This window comes from Salvelinus alpinus, chromosome 6 (assembly GCF_045679555.1).
Source record: "Salvelinus alpinus chromosome 6, SLU_Salpinus.1, whole genome shotgun sequence".
Classification (NCBI taxonomy): Eukaryota; Metazoa; Chordata; class Actinopteri; order Salmoniformes; family Salmonidae; genus Salvelinus; species Salvelinus alpinus.
The window spans coordinates 23,483,943-23,503,491 of record NC_092091.1 but is presented as its reverse complement, the minus strand read 5'-3'; the positions used below and the strand labels follow the sequence as shown (position 1 = coordinate 23,503,491).

General features: G+C 47.0%; 1 protein-coding gene across 1 annotated transcript in view; it reads left to right on the top strand.

Annotated features, from left to right (window-relative positions):
* The window catches only part of LOC139578400 (A disintegrin and metalloproteinase with thrombospondin motifs 10-like), a 60,359-nt gene that overhangs the window by 10,537 nt on the left and 30,273 nt on the right, over positions 1–19,549 (top strand). Inside the window, exons 3-16 of the mRNA XM_071405922.1 lie at positions 1,469–1,839; positions 5,660–5,819; positions 6,075–6,277; positions 6,769–6,852; positions 8,221–8,366; positions 9,586–9,629; positions 12,062–12,167; positions 13,352–13,498; positions 13,690–13,831; positions 14,505–14,612; positions 14,726–14,871; positions 15,323–15,386; positions 15,710–15,812; positions 19,211–19,344. Of these exons, the coding sequence (XP_071262023.1) occupies positions 1,469–1,839; positions 5,660–5,819; positions 6,075–6,277; positions 6,769–6,852; positions 8,221–8,366; positions 9,586–9,629; positions 12,062–12,167; positions 13,352–13,498; positions 13,690–13,831; positions 14,505–14,612; positions 14,726–14,871; positions 15,323–15,386; positions 15,710–15,812; positions 19,211–19,344 (1,958 nt within the window). The remainder of the gene's footprint in view (positions 1–1,468; positions 1,840–5,659; positions 5,820–6,074; positions 6,278–6,768; positions 6,853–8,220; positions 8,367–9,585; positions 9,630–12,061; positions 12,168–13,351; positions 13,499–13,689; positions 13,832–14,504; positions 14,613–14,725; positions 14,872–15,322; positions 15,387–15,709; positions 15,813–19,210; positions 19,345–19,549) is intronic.

Sequence of the window (19,549 nt, the reverse complement as noted above, 5' to 3'; positions counted from 1 at the left end):
TACAGTAAAAAGGGCCACTGTTCTCATTTCCTTTTCTATTTTTAAAGAGGCTAATTAAAGGTTCCTTTCTTCTAAAAGCTCAAATAAACCAAATCCTGGGTAGTGCATGTGGCAGTTTATTTGATAAAAGGTGAGCGCTCTTTTATGGGCCTCTGTTTTACCAGTTGTGTTTATTGGTAAGTAATGATAGTTTCTTCCTCCTGGGGATTAGATAATAGATCAAAATAATCTGAAGAATGGTTCGCCCTGTGGTGCCATAGAGCTGGGAGCAGCTTTCCATCAGTTTTATGCCCAATGTTGTCTTGTGATAACATGAGCACTGTGTGATGACCTATAGATGGCTGGGTCTCTGAACCAGTAGGGGACCTGGGAGAGGATCAGACGCCATGCGACCCTTCAGACCAACCTACTGTACTCTTATACTGTACAGACAACTTTGCTCCCCTCATTTCCATTGTACCAGCCATATTTCCATTTTGAAGTACCCTGCACATGTGGGCACAGTTCATTGGGAGAGGACTGACAGCCGTATGGCAGCCTTATGAAAACAGTGGTGGAGCCAAGTCAGCCCACTAGCTGCCTCACACTCATTAATTAGACAGGCTTATCAGGTGGCTGTGTCTGGACAGATTTCTGCTGCGCTGCAGAGAGAGAGCCACAGAACAAAGCAGGCAGGCAGGCAATCAGGGCACGCGGAGCAGCTGTACAGTTGTGGAACCATGTAGGGGCGGAGGGGGGGATGGAGGAGAGGAGAGTGTGGGTACAGTAGACTTTTGAAACAATCTATTTTATCTGAATGCTGCCCAGTCCACTCCAGCCCTCCATGAGGCTTTCCTGTGTAAATACCATGAAAATACTACTTTTTATGTGGGGCAATTTGTGTATGTTGTCTAAAATGGTGTAGGGGAGTTTTTCAAAGCTCCTATAACTGGCCGTTGCAGAATGTGCTGAAGGATGTGAAATGGGTCTAGGGGTTGGAGGGGTCTGGGGAGCTGTAATGGTGCTTGCTGTTTATTTATGCTGGCCTGGCCACGTATACAGAGAGGCCGGGCATAGACACAAGGTACAGACACTAATCCCTGCCTGTTTACTCTCAGTGGGGAGTGCTGTTTCTCCACAAAACAAGGCAAAAGGCCTTGATGAAAACTGGGCTCGTTTCTGTTTACGTTTCCCCTGTTAGTGCAGTGTTTGGAGCGTCGTGTTTGGACAATAAATCTCCGGGCGCAAAGCCGGAGACAGGAAGTATACCATTTCAGGGTTGCCATGGAAACATCCTTGGGAGGGATAGCGTAGACTGAGAAGTCCTCAAGAATCTCACTAATCACGACTGACTCTGGCCTGTCCTCAAGAGCTTTAAGCCTTGATGATAATGCACATACTGTATATTTTACCAAAGTTGAATTGAAATGTCAAATTTGACCTTTGTGCTCTGTCTCTCTCTCTCTCTCCTCTCTCTGTCTCTGTCCAGCTGCGTTCCTGTCCAGCCTGGGCCAGTATGAAATTGTAATCCCAGTTCGCGTGGGGCCGCAGGGCGAGACCCTGGACACACTGGATGGAGGTGCAGACAGCCCCAACCACCACCGGCGGAGCCACCGCAGTGCTGAGGACCAGCAACAGGACCCGTCCCAGCTGTACTACCAACTCTCCACCCCCAAAACTAACTTCTTCCTCAACTTGACCCTGCAGGGGGGCCTGCTGTCCCACCAGTTCCGTGTGGAGTACTGGAGGAGGGGCCGTCTGGCCTGGAGCCACCCTTATGCCCCCCAGTGTCTCTATGTAGGCCATCTGCAGGGTCAGCCCCACTCCAGCATGGTGGCTCTCAGCAACTGTAACGGCCTGGTAAGAACCTGACCCATCTAGTACTGCTAGCACCACTGGCCTGTTGTCCTATAGTCTCTTGTCTTGTTGTCCTGATTTCCTGTTGTGTTGTTGCCCTGTTGTGTTGTTGCCCTGTTGTGTTGTTGTGTTGTTGTGCTGTTGTGTTGTTGTGCTGTTGTGCTGTTGTGTTGTGCTGTTGTGTTGTTGTCTTGTTGCCCTGTTGTCTTGTTGTGCTGTTGTGTTGTTGTCTTGTTGCCCTGTTGTCTTGTTGCCCTGTTGTGTTGTTGTGGTGTTGTGTTGTTGTGTTGTTGTCCTTGGCCTCAGGGGACCCAGGGCTAATGGAGCTCCAGAGGATTCCTCTGAGTGTAACATTATGATTCAGTGTACTAGGTTAGCTCTGACCCTGGACTAGATCAGGGCATCTGTCTGGCCACATATTATTCTAGGCCTGGAACAGTAATGCACCTACGTAAACAAGGTATTACCAAAGCCCTTTCTTATCACCAGACTTCCCCTGCTGGTCACAACTCATAACATCACTAAGGCATGTTCACAGCTGTATGTCTCGAGCCAGCTAGCCAGCTAGCACCACCGCCCACGGCAGACCCGTCAAATAATACAATTCCAATATGCCTTTTGACAGATAAAAGCATTCTCCTTGTCCATTGATTCTTGTGATGTCTTTACAGCTAATAACTAATTGGGTCCATAATAACAGGGGTAAATACAACCAAGGATTTAATCTGCTCACAAAGTGTTAATAAACCACACACATAATTACTTGTGGTCAGACTAGCATAACTTAATTCAGCAGGGAATCCGCTGTGTGTCCACGAGAGCATCACTAAACACATTACAGGATTAGGTCCACTGTGAAAGTGCGCCGCTATTGTAGAGACTCAGTGTGACCCTCGGAGGCTGCAGCCAAGAGATCTAATCAGGGGAAGTGTTACAGCGTCTCCCCATCTCCTCTCTGTAGACTCATGAATCCCCACTCAGATAGGATCACTCTTCCTATGTATCTGACCTACAGAACAATTTAGGAGAGAGGTGAGAGCCTGTGTTTGTTTAGGCCCAGGCTGATGAGAGACTGATATGATTATCATCCAGGCCAGGGATAGTTACAGTATGTACTGTATCAAATCAAATCAAGTAAAAATGTATTTGTCACATGCGCCAGATACAACGGATGTAGACCTAACCGTGAAATGCATGCTTACGAGCACTTCCCAACAACGCAGAGTTAAAAATTATAATACAAATAAAAATAGCAACACAAGAGGAATAAAATAAAATACACAAGAATGGAGCTATATACAGGGAGTACCTGTACCAGATCAATGTGGAGCTATATACAGGGAGTACCAGTACCAGATCAATGTGGAGCTATATACAGGGAGTACCAGCACCAGATCAATGTGGAGCTATATACAGGGAGTACCAGTACCAGATCAATGTGGAGCTATATACAGGGAGTACCAGTACCAGATCAATGTGGAGCTATATACAGGGAGTACCTGTACCAGATCAATGTGGAGCTATATACAGGGAGTACCAGTACCAGATCAATGTGGAGCTATATACAGGTAGTACCTGTACCAGATCAATGTGGAGCTATATACAGGGAGTACCAGTACCAGATAAATGTGGAGCTATATACAGGTAGTACCTGTACCAGATCAATGTGGAGCTATATACAGGGAGTACCAGTACCAGATAAATGTGGAGCTATATACAGGGAGTACAGGATCAATATGCAGAGGAACGAGGTATTTCAGGTAGATATGTACATGGCAGGGTATAGTGACTAGGCATCAGGATAGATAATAATGAGGTATTGAGGTAGATATGTACATGAAGGCAGGGTATAGTGACTAGGCATCAGGATAGATAATAATGAGGTATTGAGGTAGATATGTACATGAAGGCAGGGTATAGTGACTAGGCATCAGGATAGATAATAGTAAGGTATTTGAGGTAGATATGTACATGAAGGCGGGGTATAGTGTCTAGGCATCAGGATAGATAATAATAAGGTATTTGAGGTAGATATGTACATGAAGGCAGGGTATAGTGACTAGGCACCAGGATAGATAATAATAAGGTATTTGAGGTAGATATGTACATGAAGGCAGGGTAAAGTGACTAGGCATCAGGATAGATAATAATACGGTATTTGAGGTAGATATGTACATGAAGGCAGGGTATAGTGACTAGGCATCAGGATAGATAATAATAAGGTATTTGAGGTAGATATGTACATGAAGGCAGGGTATAGTGACTAGGCATCAGGATAGATAATAATAAGGTATTTGAGGTAGATATGTACATGAAGGCAGGGTAAAGTGACTAGGTATCAGGATAGATAATAATAAGGTATTTGAGGTAGATATGTACATGAAGGCAGGGTATAGTGACTAGGCATCAGGATAGATAATAATAAGGTATTTGAGGTAGATATGTACATGAAGGCAGGGTAAAGTGACTAGGCATCAGGATAGATAATAATAAGGTATTTGAGGTAGATATGTACATGAAGGCAGGGTAAAGTGACTAGGCATCAGGATAGATAATAATAAGGTATTTGAGGTAGATATGTACATGAAGGCAGGGTATAGTGACTAGGCATCAGGATAGATAATAATGAGGTATTTGAGGTAGATATGTACATGAAGGCAGGGTAAAGTGACTAGGCATCAGGATAGATAATAATAAGGTATTTGAGGTAGATATGTACATGAAGGCAGGGTAAAGTGACTAGGCATCAGGATAGATAATAATAAGGTATTTGAGGTAGATATGTACATGAAGGCAGGGTAAAGTGACTAGGCATCAGGATAGATAATAATAAGGTATTTGAGGTAGATATGTACATGAAGGCAGGGTAAAGTGACTAGGCATCAGGATAGATAATAATAAGGTATTTGAGGTAGATATGTACATGAAGGCAGGGTAAAGTGACTAGGCATCAGGATAGATAATAATAAGGTATTTGAGGTAGATATGTACATGAAGGCAGGGTAAAGTGACTAGGCATCAGGATAGATAATAATAAGGTATTTGAGGTAGATATGTACATGAAGGCAGGGTAAAGTGACTAGGCATCAGGATAGATAATAATAAGGTATTTGAGGTAGATATGTACATGAAGGCAGGGTAAAGTGACTAGGCATCAGGATAGATAATAATAAGGTATTTGAGGTAGATATGTACATGAAGGCAGGGTAAAGTGACTAGGCATCAGGATAGATAATAATAAGGTATTTGAGGTAGATATGTACATGAAGGCAGGGTAAAGTGACTAGGCATCAGGATAGATAATAATAAGGTATTTGAGGTAGATATGTACATGAAGGCAGGGTATAGTGACTAGGCATCAGGATAGATAATAATAAGGTATTTGAGGTAGATATGTACATGAAGGCAGGGTAAAGTGACTAGGCATCAGGATAGATAATAATAAGGTATTTGAGGTAGATATGTACATGAAGGCAGGGTATAGTGACTAGGCATCAGGATAAATCATAATAAGAGTCAAATAAAGAACAGAGTAGCAACAGCAAATGATGAGTGTAAAAGTGTGTGTGTGTGTGCATGTATGTGTTGTGTCGGTATGCGTGTGTGTGTTATGTGTGTGTGCGTATGTGCTGTATGTGAGTGTGTGTGGGTTTTGTGTGAGTGTCAGTGTAGTGTATCCACTGAGGGGAGATGAGGTGTCACAGGGATGGCTGTAGACAGTGCTACTGTAAATGGCCTGACAGACAGCAGAGATAGGGACTTCCGTGCATGTCAGTTCTTGTCTCGTCACCACCAACCTTCAGAGGGCCCCTGGCTTTTCCAGCAGGGGGTGATCGTGGCGGGCGGTGAAGAGTACCTCGTCGAGCCTCTGACCCCGGCCGAAAACCTCACTAGTACGGAGAGGGGGAAGGGCCGCCCCCATGTGGTTTACAAGAGGTCATCTCTTCGCCACCAGTACATGGACCAGTCCTGTGGTGTCATCGGTAGGTAGAGCTGTCTGGGTACTGGGCACAACAGGACCCTTTAAACTTCCAATTTACGATTGGATTAGCCTAGTTTATGATACTCTGTACAGCAGTCTCAGTTTACAGGGCATAATAACCTTGTTTTGATACATTCACCTTAATGTCACTCTTACCATCAGTCAAAATGTTGTGGAGTGGCTCTTATCAGGTAGTGTACCCTTTCCTCTATCAGTACCATCAGCCCCTATCTCTGTCTGTGTGACTGTGTCTCAGATGAGAAGCCAGGTAAAGGCATGGCCTGGTGGCAGAGGACTCTGAAGACTCCTCCCAACCCCATCGGCCGAGGCCAGCTGCCCCTGAAGAGGTCTGTGAGCAGAGAGCGCTACGTAGAAACACTGGTGGTGGCCGACAAGATGATGGTGGGGTACCACGGCCGCCGGGACATCGAGCAGTACATCCTGGCTGTCATGAATATTGTAAGTTTCACATCGAGTCAGATCACTACAACTTGCAGGGTGGAAAAGTCGGGAAAAAAAATGAAAAAGCCCCATAATCTCCTATTGTCCCACTTTATTGTGTCTGTGTTGAGGATTGAGTCTGGGATTGTTGTTACTGTGTTGAATGGTTCTCCTGTCTTCACCTGCAGATAGTGTAGCTGAGGTCATGACATCTGCAGTAGTATTTCTTTTACAGGATATCACTTCACACCCTGTCGCTCAGATGGCTACACACACACTCATGTCTGAAATGCCTTTAATGAATGGTTGGCCTTATTTTACTGTTCTGCATCCATCCTGTCACAAAAGCCCATTCAGAGGAAACTACAGAAGCACATTGTAAAGTAACCCAAATTACACAAGTTGTGTCAATAATGACAAGTGTCTTTCCCTTGGGTTGTAAGTGGTAGTGATGAATGATGTGTCAGCTCTTTTTAAGACTGGTCTTTTCTTGTTTCCCTGGAGGTCAGGTTGCCAAACTGTTCCAGGATTCTAGCCTGGGGAACGCAGTGAACATCGTGGTGACCCGCCTCATCCTGCTCATGGAGGACCAGGTATTCTCTTCTAGACCCATTCTGGAAAATCTCTGCCTTTCAATGGACTCAGTGGAGTCTGCATCCATCCACCCTGCCTCTGCTCTGCATCCCAGTCCAGTCCAGCTTGGTTTCCCGGGCCAGCATCTATGAGCTCCTTGTTTGTGTCAAATTCTTGGCTTAAGTGTCTTTCCTACCCTGCTCTCGGTGGAAACTGTCTTGTAAGCGGAGCCGTTTGTGGCATTGGAGAGAGAGCGACCTGCCAAGCAGCCCAGCCATGACTGCATTTGTTGTTGCTGGTGACCTCTCGGGTCGTTGATATGACGCACATTAGTGCCCTAGAAAAAAGGGCTCTAGAAAAAGTGCATATAAAAATAAAAAGCTAAATATGAAGCTGGGGCGGGCGGGCAGGCAGGCACGCCTCACTGTGGCCCAGTGTCCTATCCACCTGCTGCCTGGGGATTGACATGAAGGTCATGTCAGTGCTTGGTCCCGGTCCAGTCCACCAGGCCCCGTGCTGCTAACGGCATGCGGTCAGACTGAGTGCCAGGACATGGTTCCACTCTCTGGCGTAATGTGGACCTAATAAGCCTTCGTACGGATGATTCAAATGGTATTAGAGGGGGACTAGGGGTTTTGCGGTGAAGACACTGTGGCAGTCTAATAACAACCTGTATGATTCATACTAGACAGCTGAAAATAATCCCCTGTAATTTGCCCCGGGCATATGTCATCTGACAAAGAAAGAAATGAATAAATAAATGTTATGATCATTAGCAGTAGTATTAGTATTATTCTTGCTGTTCGGTCTGTTGAGGTTGGGGTAAGACCAAAAGTAGTCTTGCTGAGAAGAGCGGAGCGGGTCTGTCATTTCCAGCTGAAAACTGCCCCTGGAAAACAAAATAGACTAGCCAGCCCACTGAGCCCAGAGATGAAGGATTGTGGGATGAGACAATTACTAGTTATGTCACCACCGTGGGCATTCCTGTGTTACGAGCCTTACCCAGCTGTGGCCAGGAGAGCATTCCCTCCCCTCTGCCAAGGCGGCTAATGGCAGCAAGAGAGCAAAGCAGAGGGAGCTCCTGTCCTCATCAGCTCAGTCCAATAGCCCCGTGGCAGAGGGCTGGGCTGCTTAATACTAGGCTCATTGCACAGCTATGGTTGAACTGGTAAATTCTGTTTATGTAGTGAAAATGTATTATTGGTCCACATGGGGAATGTCTGTCTCATTACTCCTTCTGGCTTGTAAATTATTGTCAGGTCGTTGCAGATAGTAAAAGTGGCACATCTATGAAAACCTGAAGGTGATTATACAGTAATTTGATTATTTCACTGTACACTTCCAGATTATGTTGATTTCAGTTTGTGTTCCCTCTCTGTCTCTGTCAGCCGACTCTAGAGATCAACCACCATGCAGGGAAGTCCCTGGACAGCTTCTGTAAGTGGCAGAAATCCATCCAGAACCGGAATGGCAACGGGAATGCCATCCCAGACAACGGCATCGCTCACCACGACACTGCCGTGCTCATCACCAGGTCAGCACTCACAGCACCGGAACATTCTTAGTGATTCAGTGAGATAAGCATGCACAACTCAGACTTTCACATAAGTCTTTCATTGACCTCAATGGGAGACTTGCGCAAGAATTCGAGATAAGTGCACAGATATCAAGACAGAATACTGCTCTTAGTACCAAAAGGCACAAGCTAGCATTGTCAATGCACATAATTAAACCCTCTCTAGCCTAATTCCTTAACGATCCACTATTGAGTCAATTGGAAAAGATAATAAGTCTCCCATTGCTCAATTTATTCTTCTTTGGATTAGGGTTTTAGTAAGAACTGACTCCATATTCTGCCCTCTGAGTTCACTGGCTCCTTCTCTTGCCCCATGGCCTCTCATTTTTGCCAAGTGTGCATTTGTGTCTGGTCCTGTCTGGAGTGACGAAACCTAGGCTGTTCTGCTCAACTGAGCATCTGGAGGGAGAACGCTGTGGAGAGGGAGGGAGAAAGAACGAAAGAGGTAGTGAGAGAAAGAGAGAGAGAGAGAGAGAGAGAGAGAAGGAAGGAATCAGAGTACAGCTGCCTTGAATCTGACAGCCCTGAGCCGGGCCAAGGAAGCAAAGTATAGTTTCAGAAATAGTGAGGCGCTCTATTTAGGGGGAAAACAGCAACAGCAGTAACACAATACTGTAGAGAGATACAACAGAGCACCATTCACTGAAAAACGCTGCTCTGCCCATGCATGGGCCCCTGTTCCTACTCGCTTGTATTCTCTTTTCTTGGAGTGCCTTGGGATGTTTGATCTGTGAAAATAGGTTATTTATATGAAAGCTATTATCAAAGAGGGATTGAAAATGTCCAGAGGACACTGCAGTAACCATCCTTTTATTTCCTGCCATTGTTCAGACCGTATCAGTCACTTATCAAATCTGTTGTGTGTCCATAAGTGCCTCTGAGAGAGAGAGGGAGAGAGAAAGAGAGGGGGAAATGGGAGAGAGAGAGATGAGAAAGAGAGGGAGGGAGAGACAAAGAGAGAGAGTACAGAGAGAGAAGAGAGAGGAGAGAAAGAGTGGATGTCTGTGTGCATGCGTGTGTGTGTGTGAGAGAGAGAGTCTGTGTGTGTGATTACGTGTGTGAATGCTTTTTGCTCAATGTATGTTTAAGTGTGAGTACCTGTCAGGGTGTGGAAGCACCGACTGCCAGAGTATTAATTTGAGTAAATGGCCTGGTTTATTTTCCTTGCTGTTCCCAGGTACGACATCTGCATCTACAAGAACAAGCCATGTGGAACTCTAGGTAGGACATCTGGTCAAACCTGCCCCCGCCCAGCCCAGGACAGGGCTAACCCTGGTTACACACACTGCACACAGGCCGCTTGTTGGGAAGCACTGAGCTTCAGTGTCAGACTATATATAATCTAGAGCAGCCAGGGGAGGGGATGTGACTCAGAAAACTGCCCTCATTCTCACTTCGCACTCCCTCACTATTAAGTACTTAACTACCGTATCTCTGCTGCAGCTGACTGACCAGCATGACTGACTAGCACAGTCTTAAGGCGTCCGCATGCTTCCCAGCCAAAACAGTTCGGTAGAGTTCGTGCATATATTATAACGACATTTAGTGACGTTTTTGTTCGTTTTGGACTTCGATTAGTTTTTTTTGGTTGTGCAGGCACATACATTTTTTTCTGGAGGCATGCCAAAGTTTTCAGCCGAAGTCTACGCCCCTTCGTCAGTGATTCGTCAATAAAGTATTTGTTGTCATGCAACGAGAGACGACTCGTTTTCATGCACATTTTTTTTATTGAAAAATACCGCACTGAACATCTTAGTTAGATGTAAAATTGCGCAGCTAAGATCACTTCGACAAAAACGTCAAAGTTAATGACAGATTTCTTGAGTTATCTTCGATTAATTCAGACTTTTTTAACAGACAAACAATACTATTGCCGTTTTTTTCTCGTTTTTCAAGCGAAGGTCTTTTAAAGGAGTATGCGAGCGCACTCGTTCTGTTCGGCTAGTCGAGTTCAGCTAGCAGCCAGCCGAACTAAAGCATGCTGACGCCTTTAGAGTGACATGTAGATGCAGAATCTAGGTTTTTAGGTGTTGGTTAAGTTTATATAGATATATAAAGGTAACTGCCAAAATAAAGGAAACACTTGAGTAACTGAGGGATTCATAGTAGATTGAAAGCAGGTGCTTCCACCCAAGTGTAGTTCCTGAGTTAATTAAGTAATTAACATCCCATCATGCTTTGGGTCAAGTATAAAAATGCCCAGTTGCCCATTATTTTCACTACCATGGCTACAAGAAGAGATCTCAGTGACTTTGAAAGAGGGTTCTCAAAGGGGGTTTAATATATATATATATATATATATATATATATATGTATGTATGTATGTATGTATGTATGTATGTGTGTGTGTCAGTTACCAGTTCTCAACCCAATTGAACACTTATGGGAGATTCTGGAGTGGCCCCTGAGACAGCGTTTTCCATCAACGAAACACCAAGAAGGGTGTCGCATCCCTCCAATAGAGTTCCAGACACTTGTAGAATGCCAAGGCACATTGAAGTTGTTCTGGTGGCACAATGCCCTATTACACTACATGACCAAAGGTATGTGGACACCTGCTCTTTGAACATCTCATTCCAAAATCATGACAATTAATATGGAGTTGGTCCCCCCCTTTGCTGCTATACCAGCCTCCACTCTTCTGGGAAGGCGTTCCACTAGGTGTTGGAACATTGCTGCGGGGACTTGCTTCCATTCAGCCACGAGCATTAGTGAGGTCGGGCACTGATATTGGGCGATTAGGCCTGGCTCGCAGTCGGCGTTCCAATTCATCCCAAAGGTGTTCAATGGGGTTGAGGTCAGGGCTCTGTGCAGGCCAGTCAAGTTCTTCCACACCGATCTCGAGGTCGGGCAGGTAGCGTTCTCCTGGCATCCGCCAAACACAGATTCGTCCGTCGGACTGCCAGATGGTGAAGCGTGATTCATCACTCCAGAGATTGCGTTTCCACTGCTCCAGAGTCCAATGGCGGCGAGCTTTACACCACTCCAGCCGACGCTTGGCATTGTGCATGGTGATCTTAGGCTTTTGTGTGACTGCTCGGCCATGGAAGCCCATTTCATTAAGCTCCCGACGAACAGTTCTTGTGCTGACGTTGTTTCCAGAGGCAGTTTGGAACTCTGTAGTGAGCGTTGCAACCGAGGACAAACAATTTTAAGCGTTATTCGCTTCAGCACTTGGCGGTTCCGTTCTGTGAGCTTGTGTGGCTTGCCACTTCGCCACTTCACAATAACAGCACTTACAGTTGACTGGGGCAGCTCTAGCAGGGCAGAAATTTGACGAACTGACTTGTTGGAAAGGTAGCATCCTATGACGGTGCCACGTTAAGTCAATGACCTCTTCAGTAAGGCCATTCTACTGCCAATGTTTGTCTATGGAAATTGCATGGCTGTGTGCTCGATGTTATACACCTGCCAACAACGGGTGTGGCTGAAATAGCCGAATCCACTAATTTGAAGGGGGTCCATATGCTTTTGTATATATAGTGTAAGACACTTTATGTTGTTGTTTCCTTTATTTTGTCAGTTACCTGTGTATGTTATGTGTTAGCATGTAACTGTATGTATTTTGACATTTGCATAATCTCTGTATGCATGAATGTGAATGGACATGTATGGCTATGCTAGTGACAGTATTGTGTGTCTCTCTGTTCCAGGTCTAGCACCAGTGGGAGGGATGTGTGAGCCAGAGAGGAGCTGCAGCATCAACGAGGACATCGGCCTGGCCACAGCATTCACCATCGCCCATGAAATAGGACACACGTAAGGAGCTCGCCCACATCACCTATATTACCCTTTTACTGACCATGGGACCTGACCAGGAAAATCATCAGAGCCCCAGTTCTAGCCTTCGTCACAGTCATCATAAACACACCTTTGACACACACACCCTTTGGCGTTAGGCTCTGTTTCTGCTTTATGGACCTGCACTGTTTCAACAGACCACTCTTTCACTGGTGTTACCTGTGACCCCACACAGGAGACCCTGTCCCTGGCTTCTGGTCCTGGCTTCTGGCCCTGCCTTTCTTCCCTTACACCCCCCTGCACCCTTCCCTTACCCAAGCACCCCTGGCCTGGGCTGACCTGAGCTAAACTTATCCAAAGCCCAACCTCCTAGTGAGATTGCTGTTAGATTAGAGCCGTACCAGAGGGAGAAGTTACGTAACTACCTCCATGAGTAATTTCCATCAATTGAGAACGTGTTAATAACTTTATATTTTCTTTCAGTCATGTGCTATTTATAACAAGTGGAACAAGTTACGAGTGTGGCCGGTACAGTATTTCATTCTGGGCCTACCACAGTGCCTGGCAGTAGGCATTTCATTTGTACCTTCCCTCCAAGACACTTTGTTTTACTTGCTGGCCTGGCATACCAGCCGATCTGCCTCTGCCTCACTTACTCATGCATACATATTTATCTAGGTGTATGCCTGAGTAACATCAGACATGCTCCACTGGACATTTCCAAGCCTCTTCATTGCCTGCCATTAAAGAGGATTCTGATGTTTTCCTTTCGAAAGCCATTACTTGGTATCATTTTTGAAAATCCACTATTTTTGCAATGTAATTGAGTGTGCCATTTACCTACGTGTGCACACAGGCTTCAGAGGTATTTTCACAGGTGGCAAACCCATTGGTGCTCCCCCCTAATGGCTAGTCCAGGTACCTTTGAACTGGATGGGGTGCTTATACCCTGGGGCTGTCTAGACGGCGGGCCTTGTCTTTAACTGTGTGTGTGTGTGAAAGCAGAGCACGGAGATACTTTGCTGTCTGTTAAATCTGCACAGACCTCAGAGACAGAGCTCATGGTGTTAATACGAGTTTAACGGAGATGATATATGAGTAAAAAAACTTGCCTTTTGCTAAATACCAATACCCCAATATTTCACACTTACTCAGTCAACCAGGTGATATATCAACACAGTACCATCTCTCTCTCCTTGCAGGTTTGGGATGAACCATGACGGAGTGGGCAACGCCTGTGGCTCCCGCAGTCAGGAGACAGCCAAGCTGATGGCTGCACACATCACCATGAAGACCAACCCTTTTGTCTGGTCTGCCTGCAGCCGAGACTACATCACCAACTTCCTGGAGTGAGTGTACAGCTGTCACTGTCAATACACAGGACATACAGTACAACAAAGTGGAAGCATAAGGAGTTATAAAGTTGATCATGAGTTTATTGTGGGGTAGATTAACTGGGTGCATTCCAAGTGAGGTGACGTCCATCTTTGTTGGTTTTGGAGCTCTTTTTCAGTGTCTTCTCCTGTTTGTATCCCTGTAGCTCAGGCATGGGTTCCTGCCTCAACAACGTCCCCCCCAAGCAGGAGTTTGTGTACCCCACCACGGCCCCCGGCCAGGCCTACGATGCAGACGAGCAGTGCCGCTTCCAGTACGGAGTGAAGTCTCGGCAGTGTAAATACGGGGTACCTAATCACCTTCCTCATCTTCCTCCTCCTCGAACTCGCTTGATAAGGCTGTATGGTCATTTTTACCAGGCAGATACATTCAGTACTGTATGTGTGGCCCGTGTAGGAATTAAACTCCCAACTCTGGTGTTGCAAGCGCCATGCTCCAATCAACTGTCTGATCCACTAGTACCATGTGCAGATTGTCCTCTGGCATATCTCTGGCTCTCTGCCCACCCTGATCAGGGCAGCATGATGGCAGACGGAGTAGCCACTGGATTTTGACTGATATTTATTTGTCTCCCAGCTAGAGTTTTTTTCCCCCTTTTGTTATCCAGTCCCACAGGATTTTGTCCCCATGTGTTAAGAATTTATGAAGAAGTCTTGTGCTACCTTTATTTTATTAGACAGTCTATTTTATTGGCCCGACAGCTGAGTGAACGGACATCTGGAACAAAATAGCACTTTATAGTGTCATTATCATTGATACTATGTAGTCAGAGCATATGTATACAATAAAATACAACGCCATAAGTCTTAAATACATTAGGACCACAGAGACCAGAGGTAGTTGAACCAACCTGGTGCCGTCTGCTCCGTGTCAGTGGGCCCTCCTGGCTGGGCTCATCAGGGCCTGCTGTCTCTATATGAGCTGAAATGGACGCACTCTGACAGCTCTCTGTGCCTGCAGGAAGTCTGCAGCGAGCTGTGGTGCATGAGCAAGAGCAACCGCTGCATCACCAGCAGCATACCCGCCGCCGAAGGAACCATTTGTCAAACCAATACCATAGAGAAAGGGGTAAGCACTGGGATGTTCCATTACCAGCAGAAATGGGGGTGTTTGGTGTGCAAATGTCAATTTGAAATTTCAGTACTTCCACAGCTTGTCCCTCCCCTGTGTGTGTATTTTAGTGGTGCTATAAGAGGTTGTGTGTGGTCTACGGGACATGGCCAGAGGGGGTGGACGGCGGCTGGGGTCTCTGGACTCCCTGGGAAGAGTGCAGCCGTACCTGTGGGGGAGGAGTGTCCTCCTCCATCCGCCACTGTGACAGCCCCAGGTGAGTGGTGCTGCAGATGGAGGGTGATGTGGATCTCAACTCTGTCTTTAGGGATTTGCCATTTGATTCCCAGCCACTGTACGACTGTAAAGTCATAGGATTGTATCTGGCTGGCTCTTCCTAACTTCCAAGCACAACTGTTTGTTGAGGATGAGAGATATCAGTCTACCACCAATCATTTTAACACCCCACTATAATCACCTACGTGCGACAATGACAGCCGTAATAAAGTTTTAACACAGATAGTGGCAAACTGACTTCTCTCTGGTGTTTCTACTGAGGAGTTTGATTGGCTTGGATAGCTAACTAATAAAAAGACAGACTGTTTGAGATTGAAACAGGGTGGTAGAGCCCGGCCAGCCAGGCGGGAGGAGAATAGAAGCCAGTGTCATTGGGGAGTTATTGTTAAATTGCACTCAGATGTGTTTCGCCTTTGCTTTTCTGGTTCCAGGCCAACCATTGGTGGAAAGTATTGTCTGGGAGAGAGGAAGCGCTTCAGATCATGCAATATTGACGTGAGTGGTGGAGCAGAGCGAAGCAGCAGCTCTCTCTGAAAGGCCTACAGTACCATCACATACTCATCCTGGCCAGGCCCAGCGCTCAACTCAGATCTACAGCTCTCGGACTGACCTAATTAACCGCAGCCTGCCCAGCCCCGAACTGAAGCCCTCACTTTGTGTGTGTGTGTATATATGTGGTGGAGTGTGGAGGCTACTGTGAGTTCAGTCTTACTGTAAATGACTGCTGGCAGCGAGAGAGACAAGGGAGGGGATACAGTGGGGGCCTGAGATTTGACTGACATACAGCTGTTCTGTGCCGCTCTGTGTGTCTGTTTTAGGAGTGCCCTGCAGGCTCTCAGGATTTCCGGGAGATTCAGTGCTCCGACTTCGACAACGTTACTTTCCGGGGGAAATTCTACACCTGGAAACCCTACAGGGGAGGTGGGTACAGTATGTGTGTGTACCCCCTCCACAGCAGGCTGTGTTACATCATTACAGAGGTGTAATGAAAACGTCTGTAGATATGGAGAGAGCTGATATTAGAGCAGACACACCTGGAGTTTCCAGATAGAGAACAGAGCAGCAGCAGATGGAGGGAGGGAGCTGAGCAGCAGCAGATGGAGGGAGGGAGCTGAGCAGCAGCAGATGGAGGGAGGGAGCTGAGCAGCAGCAGATGGAGGGAGGGAGCTGAGCAGCAGCAGATGGAGGGAGGGAGCTGAGCAGCAGCAGATGGAGGGAGGGAGCTGAGCAGCAGCAGATGGAGGGAGGGAGCTGAGCAGCAGCAGATGGAGGGAGGGAGCTGAGCAGCAGCAGATGGAGGGAGGGAGCTGAGCAGCAGCAGATGGAGGGAGGGAGCTGAGCAGCAGCAGATGGAGGGAGGGAGCTGAGCAGCAGCAGATGGAGGGAGGGAGCTGAGCAGCAGCAGATGGAGGGAGGGAGCTGAGCAGCAGCAGATGGAGGGAGGGAGCTGAGCAGCAGCGGAGGGAGGGAGCTGAGCAGCAGCGGAGGGAGGGAGCTGAGCAGCAGCAGATGGAGGGAGGGAGCTGAGCAGCAGCAGATGGAGGGAGGGAGCTGAGCAGCAGAGTACTGCCAGACAGTGGGCCCAGAAAGGGAAGAGGGGAGAGCAGAAAAGAAGAGGTGAAAACTGAAGAAAGTTTACTGTCTGGCTCCCATATGCTTGTTCTGGAAAGTCTATCCCCAGCTGGAATTCCTGTGCTTGATGAGCGCTGCGCTGGACGCAAAAGATAAATACTTTCGACGACATAACTGCCTTTAATCTACCAGTCCAATAACATAATGGCTTACAGAGAGGCCCTCTCCAACTCCAGGCAACAAGTGCTTCTTTCATCAAGTCAGCTGATTTTACAATGGAAATCCCTTGCAACTGTTAAAATACTAGCTGTGCCATGGTCTGCCCTGCGTTAGGTCCAGATCCCACATCCCAGCCCCCTTCTCTCCCCTCACTCACTCACTCCTTCACTCCCCATTCCTCTTTCTTTCTCTGTCTCTATCCTGCTTTCTTCCCCCTCTCTTGCTCATTTCCTCTTTCCTTCTCTCTGTCCTGTACTCAGACACCTCTAGCAAGCCGTCGGGCTTGGCTCAGACAGCCAAGGACAGTTCATTAAATAAAGTGTGCAGCGTTTTAGCAGTCATATTTGTTTTTTGAGGCATGAGCCATTCACATTGTTGCACTCAGTCCAACAACCTTCGCAGGCAGCCTTCCTCCAGCAGGCCCCCCAAGTCAGTCAGTCAGCCCGCATCCATCCATCCAGCATCCAAACCTGTTTCGCTTCAGACTGGAAGCAGGCATGCCAAAGCACAGCACCATGGGAGTTAGAGTTTTCCATCATCCCACCACGTTATCGTCCGCTAGCCTCGCGGGCAGAACATAGTGTACTGTATCTAGAGTGCCAGCACAAAGTCAACTTTTCAAACAGTGGAACTAGCTGGAAAGGGGTATATTTGGCTAGTGCACAGCCGTGGCAGTATTAGATTACTTGTTAAGGCCCATAAAGTGATATGTTAGTGCACGGCTGCTCACCCAGTCTGCAGGGGGGTTGTGAGGGGGGTTGTGGTGGGCTATGACACCCTGGCTGAGAGAGGCTTCCTGGGAGACTTAGTGGAAAGTCTGCTTCCTGGTCCTTCCAGGTCCTGGTTGTGACTGCCAGTTGTTTAGGGCATGATTAGCACTTTATTCCTGCTCTCACATGACCAGAGCCTGGCCAGGTTATAATGCTGACCAAAGGATGGTGAGTAAAGTGAGACCATGTGTGTGGTTGTGTTGTGTTGCATTGTATGTGTGTATGTGGGAGCAGGTGTGCTGGTGTGTTTCCGTGCTGAGACATTGATTGGCCTTGTCAGCCAGTAAGAGAGCTCAGTGTGGTCGCTGGCATGCTCAGTAATGTGGCAGAAATGAGAGCACCTGTCAGTGCACAAATAACCCCGCCCCCAGTCCCCCCTCTCTCTCTCTCTCTCTCTCTACTCTCTTTCTCTCCTCCCTCTCTTTCCTCTCTCTCTCTTTCCTCTCTCCCTGTCAGTTTTTGTGCTAGTCTGCATGATAACCACGTTCCGCTTTCTCAAGGAATCTGCTGAGATGCACTATTTCTGTTAGCACCCTCTGTTTTTTTGTTGTGAGCTTTTGTGTGGTTGTGGGTGGGGGGGGGGACTTAATCACATTCAGCTGCTTGTTCTCTTGATGTTAGCAATCCAAACTGTGCTCTCCTCCCTCTAGACCCCCTCTACCTCCCCCTCTGCTTTTGGCACCCGAGTCCTTACAGCTGTGGGAGAACAAATTAACTGCATCGAACATAAAACCCAAAGCTCATTAAAATACCATGCGTGGCCATCAGACACATTAGAGCAGCCTGTGGGGTTTCTCAGTAATGAAGGTGAACGGCTGGATTCATTGTATTGTGCTTCACCCAAAATGTTGTGTTGCCGTTAATGTTGCTAACACGACACGGCAGCAGAGCAGCATACAAACACATGTTTGAGCAATGAAATGATGTGGGAAACAGTGTGTGAACTATATAAATGGCTGAGTTTAGTGTTGTCTCTGCTGGCTGCTGCAGATGGGATCATATAGGGGACCTCCACAGCTGCTTCTCTGGTCAACTCAAGCTAGCTCTTATTTTTTCTTTACCCTCCTTTTTCTCCCCAATTTCACTCTTGTCTCATCACTGCAACTCCCCAACTGGCTCGGGAGAGGTGAAGGTAGAGTTGTGCATCCCCCGAAACATGACCTGCCTAACCGCGCTCCTTAACACCCGCTAGCTTAACCCGGAAGCCAGCCGCACCTATGTGTCAGAGGAAACGCCATTTAACTGGCAACCGGGGTCAGCCTGCAGGCACTCGGCCTGCCACAAGGAGTCGCTAGAGCGCGATGAGCCAAGTAAAGCCCCACCCTCCCCTAACCTGGATGACGCTGGGGTAATTGTGCGCCGTCCTATGGGACTCCCGGCCACGGCATGTTATGGCTCAGCCCGGGAATGAACCCAAGTCTATATAAAGGCCTCAGACCGCTGAGCCACTCAGGAGGCCCTCAAACTAGCTCTTTATCTGACTATGTGTTGTTTACATGACACCTAATGAAATGTACAGCTCTTAATAATCTCTGACTTATTTCTTATGGTATTGTCAAGTCCTTGCCAAAACACATGGGCTCTTGTCAAGATCTTTTTGTAATGGCTTAGATATTGGACTGACAGACGTAAGGTTGCGGGTTCAAGTCCCACTTGGGCTTACCTCAGAAATCTAAATTGAATGAGGGATCTGTTGGTGTTTGCCTGTATTGATTTATTGTCTCATGTTCCTCTTCTCTGTGCTGCTCTGTTGACCAGGTGGAGTGAAGTCCTGCTCTCTGAACTGCCTGGCGGAGGGATATAACTTCTACACAGAGCGTGCTCCCGCTGTGGTGGATGGGACGCCATGTCGAGACGACTCTCTGGATGTCTGTGTGAACGGAGAGTGCAAGGTGAGACTGTTCTGTCCTTTCTATCCCTCATTTATCTCCCTATTTTCCTCCCTCCCATCCTCCTACTCGTCTTGATGAATGGTAAATCCATTTGAATTCAATCACTTTTTGACAGTGCCCCTTTTGATTTGAACGAAACCTTCCATACATATTTGCTCATTGTAGAAGTGGTCAGAAAGTGACTTTTCATACCTGAATGCCAAAA